The sequence below is a fragment of the Staurois parvus genome, unplaced genomic scaffold (assembly GCF_062004578.1).
Source record: "Staurois parvus isolate SC_StPar_1 unplaced genomic scaffold, SC_StPar_1.0 ptg000291l, whole genome shotgun sequence".
In the NCBI taxonomy this organism is placed as follows: domain Eukaryota; kingdom Metazoa; phylum Chordata; class Amphibia; order Anura; family Ranidae; genus Staurois; species Staurois parvus.
In genome coordinates, this window is record NW_028318087.1 from 6569751 (window position 1) to 6591543 (window position 21793).

Sequence of the window (21793 nt, forward strand, 5' to 3'; positions counted from 1 at the left end):
TATAATCTAAAACAAACCTTTAGCTACTAAGGAAAGTTACCATTTAGGATCCCTGGAATGAAAGGAAGAACTTGGTGTTTATCATGCATCATTAATTTATTACCGTAAAATAAATGACATATATATGAGTAAGCTCGTAGCATGCTTGGATGTAGTAATACTTATTTTAATAAAATGAAAGTCAAAAGCTGAAAACATTATTTGGCCATTGCTCGGCAATAACAGAAGGCAATGTAGGCATTAGAATGCTTCAAGTTCGTATTTTTTTATGTTTATTATTTATCAAAACTATAGCAGGAAAATAGATTTCTCTATTTTGGAAATAGTTGGAAATGTACCAAATAGTGAGTTTGGTAGTTATGAATGAAGTGTGAATGAGAAAAACACATTAGGGCATATTTATAAAGTAGTGAATCTGACATTCAACACACATTCTCAGTAGGAGAATCTTCCAGGTCCATGTGTTTTAAATGACAGTGATTGGCCCCACTCTCCGAGAGTGGCAGGCGGGAGTTGAAAGGATCATGGAAGCTGAGAGATGGGTATACCTTAGCAAACAGAAAGAACAGCTCCAGATGATCCACATTGGCTCATAATTGATATGATCCAAAAATATTTAGACAGCATAAAGGTGAATAAAGCACCTGGACCGGATGGCATACACCCACGGGTCCTTTAAGAATTGAGCTCTGTCATTTCAAAGTAATTGTTTCTAATTTTTAAAAATATTTTAAGCAGCAGGCAGCATGGATTCATGAAAGACAGAAGTTGTCAAACAAATCTGATTTCTTTTTGTGAGGAGGTAAGCAAAACCTCGGACAGAGGGGTGGTGGTGGACGTGGTATACTTGGATTTTGTACAAGTGTTTGACACAGTTCCCCACACACGGCTAATGTGTAAGGTAAAGTCTACGGACTTGGAAAAATCCGTTTGTAAATGGATAGAAAACTGGCTAAAGATCGTATTCAAAGAGTAGTGGTTAATGATTTGTACTGTGAATGGTCTAGGGCAGGGGTCTGCAACTTTTAAGACATACAGAGCCACTTGGACCCGTTTCCGAAGGGAAAAAAAAAGACTGGGAGCCGCAAAACCATTGCAACATTTAAAACAAATCCGACACTGCATATATTGTTTCTTACCTTAATGCTATATACAGGATCGTGCAGTTAGCTTCATCCCCCATATAGTAATTCATCCCCCCCATAGTAATTCATTCCCCATAGTAATTCATCCCCCATATAGTAATTCATCCCCCATATAGTAATTCATCCCCCCTATAGTAATTCATCCCCCATAGTAATTCATCCCCCATATAGTAATTCATTCCCCCAATAGTAATTCATCCCCCATATAGTAATTCATTCCCCCAATAGTAATTCATCCCCCATAGTAATTCATCCCCCATAGTAATTCATCCCCCCAATAGTAATTCATCCCCCATAGTAATTCATCCCCCATATAATAATTCATCCCCCATATAATAATTCATCCCCCATAATAATTCATCCCCCATAGTAATTCATCCCCCATATAGTAATTCATCCCCCATAGTAATTCATCCCCCCTATAGTAATTCATTCCCCATATTGTCTCAATTCACTTACCTTTGCTCCGCGCGTTCCTCTCGTTGTGTTCCCGCGCTGTGTTCCGGTCTTCAGGGCGGACTGTGAGAGGAGTTCGTCACGCTGCCCGCCTACATCCTGGCTGCCCCGCCTACATCCTGACAGCCAATGTTCCACGCTCCGCGGGCCAGATTAAAAGAGTCCTGACTTTTGAGGCGGCCGCCCGAGAGGAGGGAGGGGAGCGGGCGCCCGGCACACAGAAGAGCCGCATGTGGCTTGCGATCCGCGGCTTGCCGACCACTGAAACCCTATTGCCTGTCACCTGGTGGGCAGTGTGCTCCGGAGCCGCAGCAAAGATGAAAAAGAGCCGCATGCGGCTCTGGAGCCGCGGGTTGCCGACACCCGGTCTAGGGTTGTCAGTGGTGTACCCCAAGGTTCAGTGTTGGGACCCTTACTTTTTAATATATTTATAAATGGTATAGGATCTGGGATTAAAAATACCATTTCAGTCTTTGCAGATGACACCAAGCTGTGCAGTGGAATAACGTCCTTACAGGATGTCTTCAACTTACAAGCCGACCTCAATGCACTGTTTAATTGGACAACTATGTGGCAAATGAGGTTTAATGTTGATAAATGTAAGGTTATGCACTTGGGGGCTAAGAATATGCATGCATCATACATACTAGAGGGAGTACAACTGGAGGAATCAATGGTGGAGAAAGATCTGGGAATTCTGGTAGATCACAAGCTTAATAATGGCATGCAATGCCAAGCTGTGGTTTCTAAAATGAGCAAAATCCTCTCTTGTATTAAGAGGTATAGACTCCATAGAGAGAGAGATATCATTTTACAAATCATTAGTAAAAACTCATCTGGAATATGCAGTTCAGTTTTGGGCACCAATTCACAAAAAGAACATTGGGGAACTGGAGAAAGTACAGAGAAGGGCAACCAAACTGTGGGTATAGGATTATAACTTTTTTTTTTTTTTTGGTTGAACTGGATGGACTTTTCTCTTTTTTCAGCCAGACTATGTAACAGCAGTTTCTTAACATCTGGTCTGGTTGGATGTATTACTCCCTGGAAATTGACAACATAATTGACCGAACCTGACAAGGGGGTTCTTCTTGTATGGGGTTAATTGCAAATTTCATAACTAGTAGGGATGTTCTTCCACCCTGGTCTTCCGGGCCTATAGCTACTACCCCATCCCCCCTCCCACTAAAAGATCTTGACGGTTGTGTGACCTACGGGTTCTCGGCAATGATGTTTTCTTTGCAGACTCTAGAGAAGAGAAATGGGTATTTTGTTTTATATGTTCAGTTTTATGAATCTGTTGGGTTAGTTGTTTTGTCCTTTTTTTTGTTACACTTTTTTAGGTCTCATAGGTTATACTAGCCCGACCTTTGTCACTCTTCACTGCACATAGCGACGAGATACCTCACCTGAGTGTTGAAACTCCTCTTATATGACACATGAGGCTGCTTTCATTGCCCCTGTATCCTACAAAGGTTGGGTCTAATACGCAAGCCCTATACTCCATGTGTACATGACTATGATAGACATATCCTGCAGAGTCGCATGTTGAGGGACAATACAGCTCTGTTGTTATCTTTGCTCTCATTGTAATGTCTCCATCTTAACCAGATGTGCCTGTTAGTCTTGAAGCCCCTCTTACTTGGAATGTGACCGCTATCTTACACATTTCTGTGATATTTGCAATATTGCTGCAGTGTACATCTTGAAGTGTTTGTACCTATGGTATTTTTGTTTTTTATTTGTATCTGGTTTATGCATTCTGTTTTTATAATAACCTGTAAAACTTTAATAAATGATTATTCAGAAAAATAAAATAAATGACAGTGATTGATTCTCTTCTGGAGATTATTTGATTAAAACCAGATTTACTGCTTTATAAGTAGATTCAATAGTGACAAGTGATCTTGGAAACTGCGTATTATCTTGCTGTTTACCACCTATTATTCTGCTTTTTTGCAGCATATCCCCAAATTTGGAGCTAGAAGCTCTCTTCAAGAGGCACTTTACTCAGGTAGAATTTTACCAGGGATCCGTCCTGAATCCTCATGATCTTGCAAGAGTCAAGGTACAAGGACCCAAACCTTCACTGTGCAATTGTTATTTTTATTTCAAAATTATGTTTCTAGTTTAAAGTAGCAGATATGTATGCAGAGATTTTATTTGGAAAGGGGAGAACCAAAGCGTGCTCCACTGTGATTACATATTTACACATTATGGCAGTAAAGTTTTTTTTTTTTTTACACTTGAGTATGTATAGTAAGATACACAGAAACAAAATGAAATACAGACTCTCTATCTGCAATCCTATTTACAATACCTTCATAGCCTAGGCAGCCCACCTATTCCATTCAGTATTATCCCTGTGATACTTTTAGTATCATCGCAAATGGCCACAGTGGATCACAGGGATGCATAATAATGTGAGGTCAGCTTGTTACTGAGCCCCTCAACCCCAAATAAAAACACTAAAGGAAAAACACACCGAAATTAGAAAAAAATAATTCTCTGCCTTAGGAAACGTTTGAGATATGTAGTAAACCTGTTTACCATGAGGTGGCCGTGTTCACAATACTGATACATGGCTTGGTTTTGGGGACAGACTTCCTCCTTGTGGGACTTGTGGGGGATGACCAGGTAAATTTTTTCCTAGCAGAGTTGGCATGTAATAACTGCCAATGTATTGCTGCTATGCAATATATTGGTTCACAATGTCATATAATATTAATGGTTATTCTGTGGTATATATATGTTCACTTACAGCTACAATAAGCAAAGAGCAAGGGAGTATAATTTTTGATATTGAAGTATATGTAAATCCTCACCATGTAAAACAACCCATTCAGTTTAAAAGTAAAATGAAATGCAGAGCATTTGTGTATAGTTATCGAAAACATTATACATTTTTGATCCATTGATGTACTTTTTGTACCCTTTTTTTTTCTTTTTCTTTTTTACCCTTTATTTTTTATTGTACTCTTTTAAATTGACCTATTGTCATTCTTTAAAAGTTTTATGCCTTATCCTGTATCACATGTTTTGGTGCCATGGTTCTGTTGTTCTTTTTTTCTGGCTTTGACATTGTAGTTGTGTCTGTAACCAAGAAAAGTTTTATAAAAAAACATTATAAATACCTTCTTTCCCGTTTTATAAATGATCACTTACTTTCTCAGCTCCTTATGCAACTGAAAAAAGAGATCTGGGGGAGGAGAAACAGCAGCACACTTGTCTTGCCAGTAAATGGCTGTGTAGGGAAGGGGTGGGGGGGTTGCATGTCAGCAGAAGTATCATTATTAGAGGATAGCACACTGAGTTCCTAGCACAACACTGACCATGCTTTGGTCTCCTGTCTAGGGTAGTCAGTTTTTAGTAGGAAAGCAGAAGGACTGCTAGAAACACCAAGGGATTTTACACAGAGGAAGCAGTACGAAGGGAACAGGATACTATTTCATACAGATACATGGTACAGCAGGCACATATTGGGAATATGAAATATTGGGCTTAGATACTCTTTGATACAATTTATAGAACTAACTCCAAGGTGAAGCGATGCAGTTGGGGGCAAGAATTTGTTATAGGGCCTGCATGAGCATGTAATAGGAAAATATCAGGTATCTGATCGATAGTTGAGTGAACTGCTTGCCAGAAAGGTTGGATCATAAAATAAAAAAAAAAAAAAAAAAAAGAATAGAAGTACTGTACCTGGATTGGCACAACCTCTGTAAAACCTTGGAAGCCATACCCACACCCCACAATGTGGGGACGGCCTGTAGTGTTGCTTTGGGCACTGGATCCTGTGTTTGCCCTTCTCCGGGTCACAGGAGTCCCAGAACTGTGGGTTCAATCAGTGGTTTTAAAGGGGTACAAAATAGCATTGAAAGTTCTGCCACCTTGCTGCTTTTTTCTTTCAAATCAACCAAAAACTGCCCAGGTACAGTTTTGATTTGATTTAAAAAATGCCCTGTAACACCTCATTGTAACACTAAAAGATCAGTTCAGGGAATTCTACTAAAACCTGTTCACTGTCCAACAGGCATATTCGTCCTATGGATTTGAAATCCCTAATAAACTTTCAAATTCCAAAATGTCACATGGAATCTGCATGGCCACTATTTGCCTTTTGAGACGATTGGGAATACATAACATCTGTGGACATCCAAGATACCTATCTATATGTTCTGGTTTACCCACCTCATCAGAGCTTTCTGTGTTTTGCATTGGTCAACAACCAGTTTCAGTATCACACTACCCTTTGGCTTATCTTCTGCTCCCAGTGTCTTCACAGAGGTTTTAGCACCTCTGCATGCCTTGCTCAGACATTAGGGCATCCAAGGCACAGACTATCCAGATGAACTTCTTCTGAAGGACTCAATGCCTTGGCATCAAAATCATCATAACATGTCCAGAAGACAACTCAGATGCACCAGGCCTTTGGCAGGGTGATCAATTTCAAAACATCTGTTCTCCAACCTTCCATTCAACTGGAATACTGGGGTCTTGTCTTCCCAAAAAAAGTGTTTCTACCAGAAAACAAAGTTCTTTCTCTTGAAGCACATGCTCAGGTCTTGAGATCCAAGAGACTTCCCGCATTAAGATTATCCATGAAGTGTTCTAGGTCTAATGGTAGCCTCCTTTAGAGATGTACTATTCATTTAATTGTATTCTAGAATGCTCTAACAAAATATCTTGTCAGCCTTGAATAAACAGGCCCCTTCTTTCGGATCACCAATGCTGCTGTTTAGCCAAGCAAGTTACTGCCCATCTTGGTGGATCACCATCCCAGCCCTAACTGTGGGGAACTTCTTCCTTCCCTATCACTGGAAATATGCAAGTCTCTCAGGTCGGGGAGGAGTGTTCCAATACCGAACAGTCTAAGGAACATGGTCACTTAAAGATGCCAGGCTTCCCATCAACAATTTGGAGCTTAGAGTAGTCAGGCTAGCCCAGCAGCACTGTACCACACAACCGGGGCACATAATCAGGGTGCAGTCAGGCAGTACCATGACAGTTGCTTATGTCAACAATTGAAGGGCAACAGTACTTTGGCTGCTGTGAAGGAAGCAAGCCAGATCATCTCTTGGACAGAAACTTCCATACATTGATTTATTTTTTTTTCCATAAGTGGACATCTGGAAAGCATGTTATATCAATTGCAATTGTCTGGATCAAGGAGAATAGGCCCTTCATCCAGATGTCTTCAGTCTGATATGCCAAAAATGGAGGATGTAGACTTCCTAGCCTCTAGATTCGACAATGAACTGCCTCTTGTTGCCAGGACCAGAAATTCTTTAGCAATAACCTCAAATGCCTTCATAATCCCCTGGTCTCAGTTCAGCCTAATGTATTCCCTCTCTCCAGTGCAAATCATACTTCGTCTGCTCAAGAAAAAGAGGAAAACCATGATTCTAATTGCACCAAACTGGCCCCAAAGAACCTGGTACAACAACAGTCTCAGACTTCTTGTCGCTGACCCCTGACCTCTTCCTAACACACCAGATATGCAATCTCAAGGCCCTTTATTCAGTTCTGCTTCTCAGGCTATGGCTTTAATGGCATGGCTAGTGAAACCAAGGTGTGAAAGGATAGAGGGGTTTCTGAGTCTGTGATTCCCATCTTGATAAAAGCAAGAAAAGCCTCTTCCAGGAAGATGTATTATGTGGTGTGACCATAGGCACTTTAATCCCAGAAATTACCCTGTAGCTTGCATTCTGTCCTTGCTACAAGCAGGTCTTGACCAGAAATCAGTGTTAGGTACTCCTAAAGGTCGAGTCTTGAGTGCATACATTCTTTTCTAAGAGCCTCTAGCTTTTCTCTCCCTTGTAAAACCTTTTTTCCAGGTTTATCTTGTCTTATGCCCCCATTGCTGCACCCTGTGCTTCCTTGGAACCTCAACTTTGTTCTCTCTGTCCTGCAGAAACCATGCTATGAACCTATCAGGGGTATCTGTCTTTGGACTGGCAGCTGTTCTCTGTAAAGAGCCTTTTATCATTTTTCACAATGACAAGGTTGTCTTATGCCCAAGATCATATTTACATTCCATGAAGATATTGTTCTCCCATTCTTTTCCCTGCTCCTAAGCATCCAAAGGAAATCTCTCTATGTCTTCTTGACGCAGTGAGATCCATTAGCATATACTTCAGGGCTACTGGTGCAATCAAATGGACGGATTCCCTCTTTTTCCTGTCTTCCAGACCTCTCACTTGACACCCTGCTTCAAAGTCAACCATTGCACAATAGATGTAAAATCTGATTGCAAGAGCCTACATTCTCAAAGATAAATCTTTTCCTGCACTTCCACACACCCATTCCACCAGATTGGTGGATGTTTCATGGGCATTTTGGCACCAAGCCTCGGTTGCCCAGTTGTGTAAGGCTGCCACCTGACCTTCTGTTCATAGTTTTTCAAAACTTTATCAGGTAGGCATCCAATCTTCTGCTGATGCAGCTTTTGGTCGTAGGTTCCTTGCAGCTGCTCTCTAAGGTTGGGTCTTTTGACTGTTGCTCAAGGGCCTGTTGGCAATGTTCTGTTTACATCATTGTTGCCCACCTTCTCTATTCATTATTTGGGGATGCCCCATGATTTAGGAATATTCTGGTTTTGTTCTGTACTGCATAATTAAGATAAGAGGTATATTTACTTGTAAATTGTGGATCCAGGAGTACAGTACAGTGGGCACAGTTCACCCTCCTTCCATTCCATGGTTTACTTTGAATAGCTTGCTGCAAAAGTGAGGACACAAGATGTGGAGTAGGGTTATAAGGAAGGCACCCAGGGGGGTGTGACCTGGAAAGCTTTGCCAGTGTTAATAACCTGAAGGTACACTCCTATAATGCATGATGTATGAATATTCTGCCTATGTCCTGTACTGCTCAGGGATATGCAATTTACAGGTAAGTCTTCCTCTTTTTTTCACCTGATATCCTTCAGGTTTTTTTTTTTTTAACTTCTTATGACATGGTTGGTGGAATGTATTTGAAAGCCTATGTTTAAATTTAATATGTTTTCACATTTGGAAACAAAAGAGTTTTGTTGATTGGTTACAGTGTTTTATGAAAAAAGGATATGTAAATTATTGTCATGTGGGGTTGTTGGATGAGCTTGTAATATTCTATCATCCATTTCAGATTGAATCAGCTGATGCCTGTCTGATCCTAGCCAACAAGTACTGTGCTGACCCTGATGCTGAAGATGCCTCAAACATAATGAGGTACATTTACATGTAATTTGAATGTAATAGCCAAAAAAGAAAAATTGACATGTAGAAAACATCAAGGTATGAAAATAGTAATTACTGCCCAGAAATTTAACCAAGTGCCTAATACATCATGTAAGACATTGAAAACTCATTCTTGCTTCAACAATCCATTAATGAGGTTGACTTTTTTTTTTTTTTTTTAATTAGATTCTGTTTACATATGACACATTTTATTTTCCCGTAAAGGGTGTCTTAAGGTGTCAGCATACCAAGATATTTTGGACAATTTAATGCTCCCAACTTTGTGGGAACAGTTTGGGGATGGCCCCTCCCTGTTCCTACATGACTGCTCACCAGTGCACAAAGCAAGATCTATAAAGACATGGATGAGTGAATCCTGACCTCAACCCGATAGAACACCTTTGGGATGAATTAGATTGGAAACTGTGAGCCAGGCCTTCTCGTCCAACATCAGTGCCTGAGCTCACAAATGCGCTTCTTGAAGAATGGTCAGACATTCGCACAGACACACTCCTAAACCTTGTGGACAGCCTTCCTAGAAGAGTTGAAGCTGTTATAGCTGCAAAGGGTGTCCTTGTCTCAAGCATGGTTTACCAGTGCTATTACTAGCTGAGCCTATCCTTCTTGAAAAATTGTGCTTTGATGCGGTCAGTACTTTAAAGAGACAGGCACCTATTATTGAGCAACATGGAGGAATTTTTGATATAGCTTATACTGGAAAATGCTAACCAACAAGAGACTAAAAGCTTAACTACTCAGCAGCAGCAAAAGCTGACTGAAGCTCAAGAGTTCTCCTTATACAAACATCAGCAAGTGAATCTGTCTACAGCAGTAGATACAGGTCCTGTAAGAGAGGTAGTTGGTGGCACAGAGGCCGATGTCTACACCTTGACAACTGGTTCAGAGCGCATTACAAAAATTGTCTGTGGAGAGTGTGGAGCACTACTCCTGCGTCTTTGAGAGAGTCACTTAATGAGAGAAGCTGTCAGAGGAGCAGTGGGTCTCCAATGCAGCTAAAAATGACCTAATAGGCTGCTTTCAATATGTTTATATTTTCCAGGTATGATGGATCTTAGGGTAATACGATGATCATTTTTATATCTTAAGGTCTGTAAGGTGTAGATACCTAAAATCCTTTGCCAGAAAGGTCAAATTAGAGAGAATTCGTCCCATATATGAGATAAATGACCCCATTCTATATTTCAACTCCAGCAAGTTTCAGCAGCCATAGCATCAGAATATAAATATCTGTGGGCCTTCAATGCCATTTTGCTATGATCCTATAATTGTGTCCTTGCAAACTACTAGAGACAGCTTTTATGGAGAAAAAGGGAACTCTTTATCCCACTCTGTGAGGTCAAGTGTGATATGCAGCTCTGTTTCCTAACTGCTGGTATAAACAGGCCTATCTGGAATAGTTGCAACACATCACCCGCAGTTGAACTTAATGTGCAAACCCAACAATATATAAAAAACAGTCCAGCAATAATAGTAGTGCATGAAAGTCAGACGCAGTAAATTACTTGGTGCTTGTATTATTCCCAAACACAAAATCCGTGATGTGTGACTGTGCCAAAATTCATCAAATGGAAGAAAACATGAATACACACCTGCACTGCAAAATAATTTAAGTATATGAATGGATACAGATGCTGCCACAAATCACCGAACCAAACAATATTTAGAAACTCCCAGAGATCCACTTTGGCATTGTTTCACATGTACTACATATGAGCTAAAATGATCAATACCAAGGAGAGAAGAGAGAGCTTGCTATAGGGAAGTAATGTTTATTGAATAAAAGGAATAAACGCCAATGCACTTACATCAATGTACATACAGATTATCTGTATAAGAAAGCACTACTGTGTAAGGAAGACTGTGCTCCACAGTGTCCGTGTCTGGTGGGTCATTGTGGGGCACCCGGAGTGCCCCTGGGTAGCACATTTGAGAACACCACCATTCCATTGGCTGAATTTTGACACAAGTCACGGATTTTTTAATCTGGAAATAACACATGCACTAGCCAAGTATTGGACTTTCATAGTTGCGTAGTTAGTCCATCCAGTTCAACCGTAGGAAAAAAAAAGTTATAATCCTATACCCACAGTTGATCCAGAGGAAGGCAAAAAAAAACCCCAACAAAGCATGATCCAATTTGCACCTGCTGGGAAAAAAAATCCTTCCTTATCCCCCGAGAGGCAAACGGATATTCCCTGGATCAACTTTACCTATAAATGTTAGGTACACAGAATATAACTGGATACTAAGAAATAATCCAGGCCTTTTTTGAAGCAATCCACTGAGCTGGCCAGAACAAACTCTTGAGGGAGTCTATTCCACATTTTCACAGCTCTCACTGTGAAGAAACCTTTCCGTGTTTGGAGATTACATTTCTTTTCCTCCAGACGTAAAGAGTGCCCCCTTGTCCTCTGTGATGACCTCATGGTGAATAGCTCTACACCGAGTTCACTATATGAACCACTGATGTATTTATACATGTTGATCATATCCCCCCTTAATCTCCTCTTCTCAAAAGAGAATAAATGTAGTTCCTCTAATCTTTCCTCATAGCTGAGCTCCTCCATGCCTCGTATCAGTTTAGTTGCCCTTCTCTGTACTTTCTCCAGTTCCCCAATGTTCTTTTTGTGAATTGGTGCCGAAAACTGAACTGCATATTCCAGATGAGGTGTTACTATTGATTTCAAGTGCTATTATCAATGTTGGACTGTTTTCATATATTGTTTGGTTTGCACATTGAGTTTAACTGTTGATAACGTACTGTTTCAGTTTTATTGCACTTTCGGCAGCAGCTGGGTCCATTTATTTAATCAATTTAAAGCACAGGTGTGTATTTATGTGGACTTGTCTGAACAAGCTGGTACAGGCTTTAAAGTATTTTTTTGATATGGACATTACATATCAGACACGTACATAACACAGCTTGTTAAGAATGCTGTTTAGCATACAACTGTGTAGGGGATGTCTGTTATGTATGGCGCTTAACAGCACCAATGAGAGTGGTCTCTGTATTGGACTACTTATACTCACCTGTTGAGACTGTTTCTCCTGTATAGACTACTAAATCGTAAAATAAAGGATTTAAAAAAATGTATGTTTTCGATGTGGTGTTTGATTTGCATCCTTATACTCTAGTCTATCAGCCTCTGAAATGGTTATCCACAGTTGTTGTGGCTTAAATGTTGATCAGCGTACCAAATGTCCAAGAAGACTCTTATGGATATGTCATTCACAAGGAATTGACGGTTTGTCACGTAGTTGTATGGATGATCAAGAACCTCACCTGAGGAAAGAGCACCTTCCTGCCATAGCTTAAAAAAAGTCAGGGAATCTCAATGCTATCTGGGCCAACATTTTTAAACCATTTTGTCTTTCTGGGAAAAATTTTGTAAATGATCCAAATCCCCTGAGACCACAGGGGGCAAGTGTGCTTGGCAGTCCCAGTCAGATAAGTCCAAGGAGAAGTCCTCCCCTCTCCTTTGCATGATGTTTGTTCCCAACTTGTCCAGCACAAGGTGGGGATACCATTTCTAGCATTCGTGGAGTACTGGCTAGCCTATGTATCAGAAAAATGGATTTGCAAATTGTCTCCTCCGAGTACAAAATACATTTCATACACCCTTTCTGCAGTTTTTTTTTTTCGCCTCTCTTGAGAGGTTGGGGGAAATACATCTGGCCATGAAGGGACTCCTGGCCCAGGGTGTGGTAATCCTGGTTCTTACTGCAGAAAGATTTGAGGCGTTTTACTCCTTTATGGTGCCCAAGAAGTGCAGAATTTGTCTGTGGACTTCATCAAAATTCAAAAGTTGGAGTGTGTGAGGTGTTACAACTTAATTCCCGGAATGGACTGTTAAAAAGAAATGCTTGTGCAAGAGCATTGTCATGATGGAGAATCTACTCCATGGTTCTGGGATTTTCCTCTGAACAGATTCCCATGACCTTTTGGGAATTTCCAAGTAACAATGTTGGTTGACCGTTGTACCATGTTCTATGAACTCGTAGTGAAGTATCTCCTTGTGATGAAAAAACCACACCAGCTTGGGCAGACAAGTGTTTTCTGCGTCATTATGGACATCTTCCCACCCCTTCCTAAACCACCTATACCATTCAAATGGAATGTTCACCATAAGCCATTTATAACAGAGCTACATTTTCACTCGCACTTTTGCCAACTTTTCATACACAATTTCATGTGAATCCACTTCTTCTGTCACTCATTGTCTGCCAACAATGCAATGCAAACACATGTTATTTCTTCTAGTACTCCGTAAAGGCTGGGTCAACTGGTCTGTGACCCAGGCAAGTGCAAGGTAGAACATGTCAGAACACGTTCAAGTGTGAGTGGCTATGTGACTCACCACCATAGTGCTACACTGTGGGCATTCTAGATATTAAATTGTCACAACTCATATTCAGTCAGTGATGTCATCCCTGCATCAGCAGAACTTTAACATTCAGAAATATCAAGGAAAAAGGATGCATACCTTCATGTACCTATTCTTGCATTAGAGGAGGAGCAATACCATTTTGCAACCTATTTTAATCTTCTAGCAAACTTCTTTCTGATGTCTGGCTGCCATGCCTCAGGGGCTTAATTAACTGCATTTTTTCAGATTAGTTGCCTCTCAGCTTGACTGTGCCCCGAAGGACTGTACCAAGACACTGTAGGACAAGAAGAGTGTGAACTGCCTGTAAAGTTGCTGAATAGCACTGGACCTCGTGGAAAGTGTTCTCCTTGGCACACAGCTGCATTGTGTTGGGAGGCTTGTACGGTGCTGTACAGGTCCAGAGCTGTGGTCCTTTGAAGTGGAGCCTGGACCATTGAAGACCCCTGTAGGAACAGGCATGGGTGAGGTAAAGATTGAGCTTGGTCTCTAAGGCTACAGATCTGCAGCATAAAGCTGTTTGACCAAGTACCCCTTGATACGGATTTCCCAAGTGCTGGTGCTCATGCCCTTCAGGGTGCTGAGGAATGGCTGCCATGATATGGTGTTGTGCTGGTCTTGTCTGCCCATCTATAGCTGCTTTTTTGCTGTTATTATTTTGGCTTTTAGTGCCATTTGTGATCACCCTTTGTGTTTTTTGCCCTTTCAGGGGTGGGGACATGAGGGCATACATGTGTGCCCATCTTCGGGTCGTTCTGTGCATTTGTGGGCGTCATCTTGGGATTCACTGTACTTAAGCTTCCATTCACGCTGCACACAATGAAGGCAGAACAGCATCTGACGGTACTTGTAAGGGGTCTTTTTCCTAAATGTTGGACACAGAAGACAATCGCCTCCATTTTCTGCAGTGTGTCATGTCATTTTTATTCTTACTCAGGTACCGTCACAGGGTCAGAGCAGACCTTACATGCTAGTTAGTGGGGACCGTGGAATAATATCATACAGAGGCATGCTACATCTGCTCAATGAGCATTGCCAGCACAAGTCTTCCCCATAACTCGAAAGATGAATCTTTGTCTTATCAGTCTTATAAGTTGTCTCTTATGATTTAATGTTTTTAGCATAAGGGCCACTCTCTAAGGCATTCTTTTTTTTTTTGCCTTGTGGACACATGTAGAAAGGGTATCGTGTCTGTTCTTTTGGAACCCTCTGTCCTTCAGTACTTGGATTGTTTCTCTACAGTGTTCCACTTTTTCTGTGAATGGGCTGAAAGGCTTCCTCTAGCAGCTCTTCCAGGTGTCACTCATGTCTGTTACATTTACTGTGGTTTCAGTACTGGTCATTGATGTTCCCCTGCTCTTATCTAGGAGGCCACAGGGGGTGGAGAAACTGTTTTGCCACTGATGTAAGGAGCAGAGATGGTAGAGATTTAGTCCACTTCTACAGTACATAGGTTCACTTTTGTACCTCCCAGGCCTCAGGCTCAAAGCCTAAGCCTGATGCCCATTTCTTGGAGAAATCCTAGAATTAAAAGTCCTCCATGTCAGTCCCAGTGGTCTCTTCCCACGCAAGAGATACCGCACTTCTGGTGGTGGGGAATGTTTGTCAGCCACTGTGGCCATCTCAACCCAGGATACTTTGGACAAATGGATTTTGTGACTTGCCTCCCCTTCCTGCAAAACAGCAGATCTTTTGACTGCTATAGGGCAGCTTCTCTCTCTGAAAGTCAGTCATTATCCTTGACAAGGAAAATTTCCATGGTTTTTAATCCAAACCATTTACTGTTTCCAAACTGAATGGTGGCATATGCTCCATTTTAGATCTAAAGGTTGGATGCCTCTCTGCACATCCATATTTTTCCGCCCCACCAGCGTTTTCTGTTTTTTATATATACTATATATTTTCCATGTGCACGAAGCATTATCAGTTTGTGGCACTGTCCTTTTGGCTTATCCACTGCTCCCCAGTTCTTCAACAAGGTGTTTATCTCCAGTCCTGGCCCTAATGTGCTTAGGGGGCTCTCTTTTTGGGCTACCTGTAAGATCTTCCCCTTCTGGGAGCAGTCTACAGAGTCATTGTCAGCCCTTGATCAGTGGACAGTGCTTACCCTACAGAGGTTCAGGTGGATCTTTAACCCATAGAAGCTGGACTTTGGACCCCTTGCTGTTTGGAGTACCTGGGCCGAGTCCTGAGGAAAGCTCCTATCACTCCGCTCCTTGACTAGGGCTTCTCCTTGATCCATGGATCTCCATTCATTTTTTTATCAGGTCCTGGCATGGATGGTGACCTAAATGTACAGTTTCATTTCAGGCCAATTCAATTCAACCTTCTGGTAGTGTGGGACAAACAGGTTAATTCCCTGGACTTACCTATGTGCCTGACCAGCAAAATCAGGATATATTTGGAGTAGTGTATTTTCAACCTGGCGCTACAATCATGGAAGTCCTTTCTCATGATAACCTGGATGGTTCTAAGGATGACCACCAGCCTGTCAAGCTGGGGTGAGGTTCTGGATTCTTTCTTGGTTCAGGGGATGTGGTTGTCAGAGGAGACGCATTCCAATCAAAGTTCTGGCGTTCAGGCCAACTTGGTTATCCCTTCAACACCAAATCTGCCAGCTTCAAGGTTTCACTGTCAGTGTATAGTAGGACAATGCCACACATCTATCTTCAAGGGAGCCTGGGCAGAAATTAATGTGTTGGCCCTGTTTGCAGTGCACATTGTAGGCATTGAAAACTTGCAGGTAGTTTTTACCATTGGTCAGCGTCTGGATCCTAAGGAAAGCTGCCCATGCAGAGGTGCTTTGAGCGCTCTATTACAGTTGGGAAATGCCAGGGAAAGACCTCTTGGCCTCCAGGTTGAATAACAAACAGGACAGATTTGTAGCCAAGACCAGGAACGCTTGGGTCTTCAGAGTGAATGCCCTTGGTGACTCCTTGGATTAGTTCAACCTGATCTATGCTTTTCCTCCTCTAAAGCTCCATCCTCATCCTCATTATAAGATTGACATGGAATTTATTCTATTGGTTTGCATAGCTGTGAATTGGCCCAGGAGCACTCGAGTTTAGTTAAGCTCCTTGCACACTCTATGTACCATCCTGTTTCACAGTCACTGAATTTATGAACAGGCTGTTGAAGCCCTGGTCCTAAAACTAGGGAGTCTTTCAAAGTTAGTAATCTCCACCCTCTTGAAGGATAGGGCATTGATTTTCTACCAAGTTTGCCTTTGTACTAGAAAAGCATACTTTTGCTCAGTGGAATGCACTTTGTCTGGGCTGCCCCCAGACTTTCTTTTGTTTCCTTGTCCACCTATTGTTCAACTCCTACAGGTATCAGTATACTCAGTGATTACAGTTGCAAGAAAAAGTATGTGAACCCCTTGGGATTAAGTGGAGTTTTGCATGAATTGGGCATAAAATTTGCTCTGAACGTCATCTAAGTCACAACAATAGAAGAACACAGTCTGCTGAACATAATACTACACAAACATTAGATGTTCCCATGGTTTAATTGCACATAACATGTAAACATTCACAGTGCAGGGAGGAAAAAGTATGTGAGTCCCTAGCTTAATGACTTCTCCCAGAGCTAATTGGAGCCAGGAGTGAGCCGACCTTGACTCCAATCAGTGTGATGATATTGGATGTGTTGCTGACAGCTGTCCTGCCCTTAAAAAACACACACCTGTTTTGGGTTTACTGGTTTCAAGAAGCACTCTCTGATGTGAACCATGCCTCGCAGAAAAGAGCTCTCAGAAGACCTACGATCAAGAATTGTTGACTTGCATGAAGCTGGAAAGGGTTACAAAAGTATCTCCAAAAGCCTTGATGTTCATGTGTCCACGGTAAGACAGACTGTCTACAAATGGAGAAAGTTTAGCACTGTTGCTACTCTCCCTAGGCATAGTCGTCCTGTAAAAATGACTGCAAGAGCACAGCGCAGAATGCTGCATGAGGTAAAGAAGAATACCAGAGTGTCAGCTAAAGACCTACAGAAATCTCTGGCACATGCTAACGTTTTTGTTGACACATCTACAATAAGGAAAACATTAAACAAGAATGGAGTACATGGGAGGACACCACGGAGGAAGCCATTGCTGTCCAAAAAGAATATTGTAGCACGTTTGAAGTTTGCAAAAGAGCACCTGGATGTTCCACAGCACTACTGGCAGAATATACTGTGGACAGATGAAACCAAGATTGAGTTGTTTGGGAAGAACACACAACACTATGTGAGGAGAAAAAAAGGCACAGCACACCAACATCAAAACCTCATCCCCACTGTAAAACATGGCGGACGGAGCATCATGGTTTGGGGCTGCTTTGCTGCCTCAGGGCCTGGACGGATTGTTGTCATTGATGGGAAAATGAATTCCAGAGTTTATCAAGACATTTTGCAGGAAAACGTACGACCATCTGTCCGCCAACTGAAGCTCCGCAGAGGATGGGTGATGCAACAGGACAATGACCCAAAGCATACAAGTAATTCTTCAAAACAATGGCTGCAACAGCACAGAATACGCCTTCTGGAGTGGCCCAGTCAGAGTCCTGACCTCAACCCGATTGAAATGCTGTGGCATGACCTTAAGAGAGCGATTCACACCAGACATCCCAAGAATATTTCTACACTGAAACAATTTTGTGAAGAGGAGTGGTCCAAAATTACTCCAGATCGTTGTGCAGGTCTGATCTGCAACTACAGGAAACGTTTGGTTGAGGTTATTCCTGCCAAAGGAGGGTCAATCAGTTATTAAATCAAAGGTTCACATACTTTTTCCTCCCTGCACTGTGAATGTTTACATGTTATGTGCAATTAAACCATGGCAACATCTAATGTTTGTGTAGTATTATGTTCAGCAGACTGTGTTCTTCTATTGTTGTGACTTAGATGACGTTCAGAGCACATTTTATGCCCAATTCATGCAAAACTCCACGTAATCCCAAGGGGTTCACATACTTTTTCTTGCAACTGTATCTAAAGCACAGCTGTGTCCTCCAATGACCACAGAGAAAAGGATTTTATAGTGATTTCCACTTTGTGTCCTAACACATGCTCATATGCTCTGTGATGTCACATAACCAAGCACTAGGGTCACATGGGGAAACCTCACCTTGGGAAAACCTTTGAATTGACCCTTAACATCTCTGCAAGGCTTCACATGTTACAGCACCATATAGTGCCAGGCTGTTACTAATAAAAGAGATTATGTAAGCCACGGCACCTCCTACCTGGAGTTTGCATGTTCTCCCTGTGCCTGCGTGGGTTTTTTCCGGGTACTCCGGTTTCCTCCCACGCTCCAACGACATGCTGGTAGGTTAATAGGATCCTGTCTAAATTGGCCCTAGTATGTGTATGTATGAATGTGAGTTAGGGACCTTAGATTGTACGCCCCCTGAGGGTTAGGGACTGATGGGAATGTACAATATATACAGTCAGGTCCATAGATATTGGGACATCGACACAATTCTAACATTTTTGGCTCTATACACCACCACAATGGATTTGAAATGAAATGAACAAGATGTGCTTTAACTGCAGACTGTCAGTTTTAATTTGAGGGTATTTACATCCAAATCAGGTGAATGGTGTAGGAATTACAACAGTTTGCATATGTGCCTCCCACGTGTTAAGGGACCAAAAGTAATGGGACAGAATAATCATAAATCAAACTTTCACTTTTTAATACTTGGTTGCAAATCCTTTTCGGTCAATTACAGCCTGAAGTCTGGAACTCATAGACATCACCAGACGCTGGGTTTCATCCCTGGTGATGCTCTGCCAGGCCTCTACTGCAACTGTCTTCAGTTCCTGCTTGTTCTTGGGGCATTTTCCCTTCAGTTTTGTCTTCAGCAAGTGAAATGCATGCTCAATCGGATTCAGGTCAGGTGATTGACTTGGCCATTGCATAACATTCCACTTCTTTCCCTTAAAAAACTCTTTGGTTGCTTTTGCAGTATGCTTTAGGTCATTGTCCATCTGCACTGTGAAGCAGCGTCCAATGAGTTCTGAAGCATTTGGCTGAATATGAGCAGATAATATTGCCCGAAACACTTCAGAATTCATCCTGCTGCTTTTGTCAGCAGTCACATCATCAATAAATACAAGAGAACCAGTTCCATTGGCAGCCATACATGCCCACGCCATGACACTACCACCGCCATGCTTCACTGATGAGGTGGTATGCTTAGGATCATGAACAGTTCCTTTCCTTCTCCATACTCTTCTCTTCCCATCACTCTGGTGCAAGTTGATCTTGGTCTCATCTGTCCATAGGATGTTGTTCCAGAACTGTGAAGGCTTTTTCAGATGTTGTTTGGCAAACTCTAATCTGGCCTTCCTGTTTTTGAAGCTCACCAATGGTTTACACCTTGTGGTGAACCCTCTGTATTCACTCTGGTGAAGTCTTCTCTTGATTGTTGACTTTGACACACATACACCTACCTCCTGGAGAGTGTTCTTGATCTGGCCAACTGTTTTGAAGGGTGTTTTCTTCACCAGGGAAAGAATTCTTCGGTCATCCACCACAGTTGTTTTCCATGGTCTTCCGGGTCTTTTGGTGTTGCTGAGCTCACCGGTGCGTTCCTTCTTTTTAAGAATGTTTTGGCCACGCCTAATGTTTTTGCTATCTCTCTGGTGGGTTTGTTTTGTTTTTTTCAGCCTAATGATGGCTTGCTTCACTGATAGTGACAGCTCTTTGGATCTGATCTTGAGAGTTGACAGCAACAGATTCCAAATGCAAATAGCACACTTGAAATGAGCTCTGGACCTTTTATCTGCTCATTGTAATTGGGATAATGAGGGAATAACACACACCTAGCCATGGAACAGCTGAGAAGCCAATTGCCCCATTACTTTTGGTCCCTTAACAAGTGGGAGGCACATATGCAAACTGTTGTAATTCCTGTTCACCTGATTTGGATGTAAATACCCTCAAATGTTAGAATTGTGTCGATGTCCCAATATTTATGGACCTGACTGTATGTAAATCACTGCGTACATTGACGGTGCTATATAAATACCTGTAATAAATAAATAAATTTCAACTTTTAGCCTAGTTAGAATACTGCCAGATTTAAGGCACATTTGATCATTTTTATTGTATAGCATCTTGGTATATATCAAATTGCCACCTTAGATGTTTTGAACCACATAATGCTGTGACTGAGTTCAAACGTTTGGTACCTGAGAATAGACCCCTCCCACTGTCTGGTGTTACAATTCATCTAAAGTTATCATACCGTCATCTGGGTACCCTTTCAAATAGAAATACAGCTGGAGATTACATTATCTGCATTGTGGCTTGCATTTTGGGCATTTTAAACTTTCAGAATTATGGGTAATGCTAGCTTCCAATAATGACTGAATTTAATGTTCTGCAGCACATCACTATATGGTGAATGACAACGGTACTAGGTACTCATGGTACTGCTGATTAATGGGAAGGGACAAAATATCAACTTGGAGTTTTGCTGACTATAGGACCTACAATGAATCTTTTGCCACCTTACCCTGAAGATGTTCCTAATGACTGTCAGAAAATCTTACAATTTTGATAATTTACCAGGACCTCTTGTTGATATTTGAATAGGCTGAATTAAAGTGATATTAAAGACATTTTTTTAATTAAAATAAAAAAGATGGTATACTTACCCAATCCTCTTGTCTACTTATAATGTATGGTATTCTGGGAGGAGTTCTCACAGAACTAGAAAAAAAAACAGAATTTGAATACTGATAAATATTTAAGCATAGTTGTCATGTTACATTTGAAATCATGAGATTAAATTATTGAAGAAGCTTCATTTTACCTTTAACTTTGATTTCACTGTCTCTTACCTTCCAGAGTAATCTCAATAAAAAACTATCATCCAAAGATCCGGATTATCACACAGATGCTGCAGTATCACAACAAGGTGGAAATGTTTACTACGACCAAAGCGTTATGACTGTTACACTCCATGAGAAAATCAGACGAGATATTGTCATATATATATATATATCTATATATAGATATATATGTGTGTTTCTTTTTTTTTCTTTTTTGCTTTTGCCTAGTCTTATATTGAAAAGATGTAACAATACTAAAAGATATGATGTACGTAACTACTTTCTAGCATGTAATTGAAAGTGATTTAATGTATATGTGACCCCTCTTCTAGCCATGCCAAGAGCCACAGAGCTAGCAATATGGTTACAAAGGGATTTCAATATTTATTATAAAGGCAAATTGGGATTTTTTTTTTTGTATTATGTAACATAGTTTGTAGTGCACAATATTTGTTTTCATTGCCTCTTTTTTTTCTTCCATTCATTCTTTTGTTTCTGATCATGCCTTCATCCCTTGACTATTCTCATTCAAATCTATTCTAATGACACACAAATCATGAGTTCTGTTACTAAATGAGAAAAATTTTCACTCAAGTTCCTTCAAAAACATTTGCCTGAACTGTTGTGGTCGCACGTGTAGGAACTATTAGATTATCATACAATCACTGATTTTCTCATTTATTATTTTTTTGGAGAGAGACATTCAAAATTTCTGTCAAGTTCTTATGTCTGTGAACCTATT

At 41.1% G+C, this 21793-nt stretch overlaps 1 protein-coding gene across 18 annotated transcripts in view; it reads left to right on the forward strand.

The window, feature by feature from the left end:
- KCNMA1 (potassium calcium-activated channel subfamily M alpha 1) overlaps positions 1 to 21793 on the forward strand; it is a 976002-nt gene that overhangs the window by 653599 nt on the left and 300610 nt on the right. For all 18 annotated transcript variants that reach the window (XM_089682563.1, XM_089682562.1, XM_089682551.1 and 15 more), the window contains exons 11-13: positions 3564 to 3669; positions 8727 to 8809; positions 21068 to 21137. In XM_089682563.1, the coding sequence (XP_089538689.1) occupies positions 3564 to 3669; positions 8727 to 8809; positions 21068 to 21137 (259 nt within the window). The remainder of the gene's footprint in view (positions 1 to 3563; positions 3670 to 8726; positions 8810 to 21067; positions 21138 to 21793) is intronic.